We start from the raw sequence: 5,912 nt of genomic DNA, 5'->3' as shown, positions 1-5,912 counted from the left end.
ACGGCGCGGGAGGGAGGAAGTCCGAGAGACAGAGCGAGCCGCGCTCCTGAGGGGAGACGTCGGGCTCGTCCCCGGGGTCCCGGCCGCGGTCCCCGCTCGCTCGCGCAGCCGCCCGGCGCCCGGCGGCTCCGGCTCCGCGGCCCGGAGGCCGCCGCGCAGGCCGGGCCCGAGGCCCGGGGAGGGATGCGCGGGGCGTCGCCTCCGGCCCGCGGCCGCCGCCAGAAGCCCCGGCGGAGCTGAGGGAGGCGACGGCGGAGCGCTGGCTCGGAGCGGCCGCGGCTGCAGCCCGGGCGGCGGGCTAGGGCGCCCGCCGGGCCTCTGGGTCGACCGCGCTCCCGCGCCTTCGCGCCCGGCCCCGGGCGCGCCCCCGCCGCCGGGTCCCGCTCCCGGACCCCCGATGACCTCCGAGGGCGGGCCGCCGCCGGCCCCGCTCCGCCGCGCCCGCAGCCCGGGCCCCGGCGCGCTCCAGGCCGCCCTGATGAGCCCGCCGCCCGCCGCCGCCGCCGCCGCCGCCGCCCTGGAGGCCGCCTCGTCTTCGTCGTCGTCCGCCTCCTCCTCCGGCGCGGCCGGCGCGGCCCCGAACGCCTGCAAGAGCGCGGGCGGCGGCGGGGGCGCGGGCGGCGGCGGTGCGGGCGCCAAGAAGGCGAGCTCGGGGCTGCGGCGGCCCGAGAAGCCGCCCTACTCGTACATCGCGCTCATCGTCATGGCCATCCAGAGCTCGCCCGCCAAGCGCCTGACGCTCAGCGAGATCTACCAGTTCCTGCAGGCGCGCTTCCCCTTCTTCCGCGGCGCCTACCAGGGCTGGAAGAACTCTGTGCGCCACAACCTCTCGCTCAATGAGTGCTTCATCAAGCTGCCCAAGGGCCTCGGGCGGCCGGGCAAGGGCCACTACTGGACCATCGACCCGGCCAGCGAGTTCATGTTCGAGGAGGGCTCGTTCCGCCGCCGGCCGCGCGGCTTCAGGCGGAAGTGCCAGGCGCTCAAGCCCATGTACCACCGCGTGGTGAGCGGCCTGGGCTTCGGGGCCTCGCTGCTGCCGCAGGGCTTCGACTTCCAGGCGCCCCCATCGGCGCCGCTCGGCTGCCACGGGCAGGGCGGCTACGGCGGCCTCGACATGATGCCCGCGGGCTACGACGCGGGCGCCGGCGCCCCGGGCCACGCGCACCCGCATCACCACCACCACCACCACGTCCCGCACATGTCGCCCAACCCGGGCTCCACCTACATGGCCAGCTGCCCGGTGCCCGCCGGGCCGGGGGGCGTCGGCGCGGCCGGGGGCGGCGGCGGCGGCGGCGGGGACTACGGCCCGGACAGCAGCAGCAGCCCCGTGCCCTCGTCCCCGGCTGTGGCGAGCGCCATCGAGTGCCACTCGCCCTACACCAGCCCCGCGGCGCACTGGAGCTCGCCCGGCGCCTCGCCTTACCTCAAGCAGCCGCCCGCCCTGACGCCGGGCGGCACCCCCGCGGCCCCGGCCGGCCTGCACACCAGCATGTCCACCTACTCGCTGGAGCAGAGCTACCTGCACCAGAACGCCCGCGAGGACCTCCCAGGTAACAAGGGGCCTGGCCGGCCGGCGCGTCGCCTCTAGGCCTCCCCGCTCTGGGTGGCCGAGGCCCAGGGGGAGCTGGCACCCTATGGGGGGTGGGGTCGGGGTCACTGGGCCTTCCCCGACAGGCTTGGCCCCTGCCGGGCCTCCAGAATTTTCACCCCTAGGAGGATGGAGTCAAGTGCCTGCGTCCTCGGGCTCTCCGAGTGTCCTCACGGACTGCAGGGCTCAAATCTCAGGCCTGACTTAGCTGAGGGAGAAGACTTGTGGCCTTAGGGGACCTTGGCCAAGGCACTGTGGCTGCTTTCTTGTGTCGTTTTTTCAAATTGGTTTTGCTGTGCTTTCACCCAAAAGTACATGTCCAGAAGGGTACCTGCCGTGTGCGTGGGGAGGGGCTCCGCTGGGCGAGGGTTGAGAGGAGGGGAAATGAGGGAGGGACGCCAGGAGAGCAGAGGGCTTCCAGGACCCCGCACAAAAGGGGAATGTTGCCAGGGAGGAGAGGCGCCAAGCGGTGGAGGACTCTCCTGCCTGCCCCCACGGTGGACCCAAGTTGATGACACATGGGTCCGGCCTAGGCCAGCAGGACCTGGGGCCCGCAGCGAGGCTCCCCTGAGAAACGCCTGCCCCTTGGGCGCCCCGTGTCGTGTTGATGGTGTAAATTGTGTTGGTTGCAGATTATGAAAATTTATTGACTCGCCCAAGGCGGTGAAAGGTGGGAGGGGACAGAGGGGGGTGGAGGAGGGAATTTGAATATTTAGCCAGGTTTATGGGGACGGTGGAGATAAACCCTTACATTAACCCCTCGGAGGCAGGCTGGTCTGCCCGGCAAGCGGGGGCTCTAGCTGACACTCACCCGCCCCGATTAGAAAAGGGTTCGCAGGTCGACGACACCTACATGACCTGTTCGTGCATCGGTGTGGGGCAGAGCGTCAGGGAGAAAGGAAGTCCAGAAATGGGCGAAAGATGTTGGTTCCCTGGACGGTGAAATTTCCCAAATAGGCCTTTTAAATGCGGGTCTCAGAGGTTAACTAAACAAAGACAGTCTGGGCAGGACCACACCGGAGAGGATTTTAGCCTGACTTAACCCACTGAGAGCGGAGTCTTGTTCAGTTTTATGGGAATTTCAACAAGTAACCAACACAGACGACCCTCCCCTCTTATTGTTTTTTTATCCCCCTGGGACGGGCTGTCAATCACCTCTGAGCCCTGGCGGCGCGCTCTGCGCTCTCCCGCCCACCCGCTCCCCTCCCGGCTCCCCGCTCCGCGCTCCCGCCGCCCTGCTCAGCCGCAACCCGGACTCCGAGGCGGGTCCGTGAAACTTCCGCGGCTGCCGTGAAACACTTCCCTCAACGTTCAGAATCGCGCAGAAAGAGCCTTCTGACCGTTCTGTGAGGCCGCCCTCGCCCCACGCCACACACCGGGCGCACGCACGGGTCCCAGAAGCGCGGGGACCCGGGAGCACGACTCTGTGTAGAGGAGAAGGGACACTGCCTCGCTGTCCCCCCGGGAGCTCGCGCGCCCTCCGGGCCGAGTCTGGGAGCCCCGAGGAGGCCATGGCCCGGCCGGGACGCTCTGCTTCTCCCCACCCCCCAGCCGTGCTCTGGCTCCCGCCCCCTCGAACGCTCTTCCCCGCGGGGCTAGCTGGCGTCTCCCAGGCCGGGCCGCGGCCGACCGAGAGCCCAGGGCCCCTCGAGGAGCGGGGAGGCCGAGGAGGTGCCCCGAGCGCGCGCTCCCAGCACTACGCCCGGGCGGCCCAGGCCCGCTTGCTCGGGGAGGCCCCTCGGCCTCTCTGCCTCCTGAGAACCTTTCAAGAAGGAGGCGGGCTCTTAGGTCCTTCGATCCCATCAAAGCGCCGGGCCCGCCGGCTAGAGATGCGGGAAGCCGCACCGCGAGGTGCTTTAACGCGGGGGCAAGCGCACCTGAGCGGCAGCGACGGCTTACGTCGGGGCGCGCGTTTGGCCACAGTCGGTGTTGCCGGGCGCTGATCGCGGGGCCGCCCGGTGGCTCAGCGAGCGCTGGATGAGGCCGGGCGAGGCGCCGCGGGCCGCCGGGTAAGGTCTTCGCGCGCGCAGAACAACCCGGCCCTGCACCCGCGTGGGCGGGCGGTCCCCGCCGCTCACACGAGACTAGAAAGGCCTCGGGGAAAAGGGCGCAGCCCAGCCCGGCCCCGAGAGAGGCCCGGGCCAGGAGAAGCGCGGGGCCCAGCGAGCCGGAAGCCCAGCCAACTGCGCCCCCGGGCCGGAGGCGCCGAGAAAGCAAAAGCAAAAGTCGGCGCCCGGAGGCCTGGCTCAGGCCCGGGGAGAGGCTGCGGGACAGCCCGGCTCTCCCAAAGTCTCCCCGCGCGGAAAAGGGGCCGCAGCCGAGCTCTCACCCAAGGGCAGGCGCTGCTTCGGGGGTCCCGCTTCCCTCGAGGCGCGACCCGCAGAGATGCGCGCGTTTGTTCTCGGCCCTTCTCTGGCCGTGGGATTGTTTTCTGTCACCCGCCCTGGCGCGCAGGGCCTGCTCCTAGGAGCCGGCTTGTTGGTTGGGAAATAAGGCAGGGGGGCTGGAAACCAGAAGCGAGGGAGACCGTGGTGTTTCGGGGGCAGGGGCTGGGCCTCCGCAACACAGGCTGGAGCCCTGCGGGCAGGGACCGGGCCCAGGGCCTGGGGCCAGGGGCTGTTAGAGCCCCGCCCAGCCTCTGGGAGTAACAGACACCCGGGCACAGAGAGCCTGGCTTCGCGGGGACTGTGCTCTGCGGCCCCGTGGAAACCAAAGGAGACCCCAAACCGGGATTCCAGAGTCGTCCTGTGGCCTACAGTTTGAAACTCTGAGAAGCTTCTGGGGCCGGGTTTCCTCTCCCAGCTTTACCGCAATAGGCAAAAAGGCAGGCCAACCCCCTTGGAGTCAAAAGTTGAATTAAGTTTTCAAACATTACGTGCCCTGTCCTCAGCGGAAGAAACGTTTCTGAAAAGTTTTCTTTTCTCCCTCCTTGCAGTGGGGCTGCCCCGGTACCAGCACCACTCCACGCCGGTGTGCGACAGGAAGGACTTCGTCCTCAACTTCAACAGCATCTCCTCCTTCCACCCCTCGGCCAGCGGCCCCTACTACCACCACCACCACCACCAGAGCGTCTGCCAGGACATTAAGCCCTGTGTCATGTGAGCGGAGGGAGGGGCCGGGCCAGGCCCTCTCGCGCCTGGGGCGAGGCTGAGGTGGACTCCCAGAGCAGCGTGGCTGCAAGTAGCACACCAGTCACTTAGCCAGAGTCCCCAGGCCAGGCAGGCATCCTGCGCTGATGTTTGTCTGCCGTTGGCAGAAGGACAGCCCCAAGGTAATGCCCCGAATCCGTGCAGGCTCCCAGAGAAGGGAGAACTGCGCTCCTTAGCCGAGATGGTGAGGACTCACCACGCGGAAAACACAAGCATGGAACTCTGGGGGCTCCCTTGCCTTCAGTAATCAGGGTCTGAAACACGCAGAGGGGCTGTGTGTGTGTGTGTTTCTTTGTCTATGGAAAATGTGTGTGCTTTTCTAAAAGGCAGTGCCGAGCACAAGATTTCAAGAAAGCCTCATCTTGTTGCCTGGCTCAGTGGGAGAGCTGTGTTTTACTAAACACTACCTTTAGATACAGGTGCCAAAGAACATTATCAAGGAAGTATTTAGCAACAATGTGTCTAGTTTAAGAAAGTGGTCTTCAGTATTGTGACAATACAACGTTTTTTACAAGGTTGTTTTCTACCATCATAGTTTAAAGATATTTTTATGACCTTCGTGTATACTCACACTTTGCTTGTATTTTAAAAGGAGGATATATTTGCACTTACGTATACTTTTACAGTTTGCCAAACTATTTTGATGTAAAATTTTTTCAATAAAATGTATATAACAAATAGTTGCTGGGGAATCTCTTTCCTCCACGGGCATCCGCTCGCCAGGTCTCCTCACCAGCGGGCAGTGCAACTCTACACTGGGCGGGCTTTTTTTTTCTAAGTCATGTAATTGACGTGGTGTGGGGTCTGTGCCTTGAGCAGCACAGGCCGGGTTCTGATTGTGGGTCTTCTCAGGAGAGAAAGAGAAGAAGAAACACTTTCTATTATTTCTTTCCTTCACCCTCGCTCTTTCTGGCTAAACAAAAAACAGAAGGTGAAAGGAGCTTAAAAGAAAACCAGGCAAGATAAAGGCTTGAGGAAACCAAGTTGCGTACCCCCTTTGTTGTCTTTCTTGTGCGCACCACGAGTTCTGCCCTGTGCTCTTCCCTTTCGCCACCAGCACAGGGTGGAGTGACGGGGGGCAGAACATCACCCGGGGGTGCCCTCAGCCCGGCCGGGCTCCGAGCAAGGGGTAGGTGCCCAGTGCAAGGGCCCGGCTCCTTGGGTGGCCGTCAGAT

At 65.3% G+C, this 5,912-nt stretch overlaps 1 protein-coding gene across 1 annotated transcript; it reads left to right on the top strand.

Annotated features, from left to right (window-relative positions):
- Positions 1-293: 293 nt before the first annotated feature.
- On the top strand, positions 294-5,408 carry FOXF2 (forkhead box F2). The gene is made up of 2 exons (XM_081246201.1): positions 294-1,550; positions 4,524-5,408. The coding sequence occupies exons 1-2, from the start codon at positions 398-400 to the stop codon at positions 4,688-4,690; spliced, it is 1,320 nt and encodes a 439-aa protein (XP_081102327.1). The 5' UTR covers positions 294-397; the 3' UTR covers positions 4,691-5,408.
- Positions 5,409-5,912: the final 504 nt, after the last annotated feature.

The sequence above is a fragment of the Mesoplodon bidens genome (assembly GCF_964165515.1).
Source record: "Mesoplodon bidens genome assembly, chromosome: 10".
Classification (NCBI taxonomy): domain Eukaryota; kingdom Metazoa; phylum Chordata; class Mammalia; order Artiodactyla; family Ziphiidae; genus Mesoplodon; species Mesoplodon bidens.
This window is presented reverse-complemented; position numbering and strand designations above follow the sequence as displayed.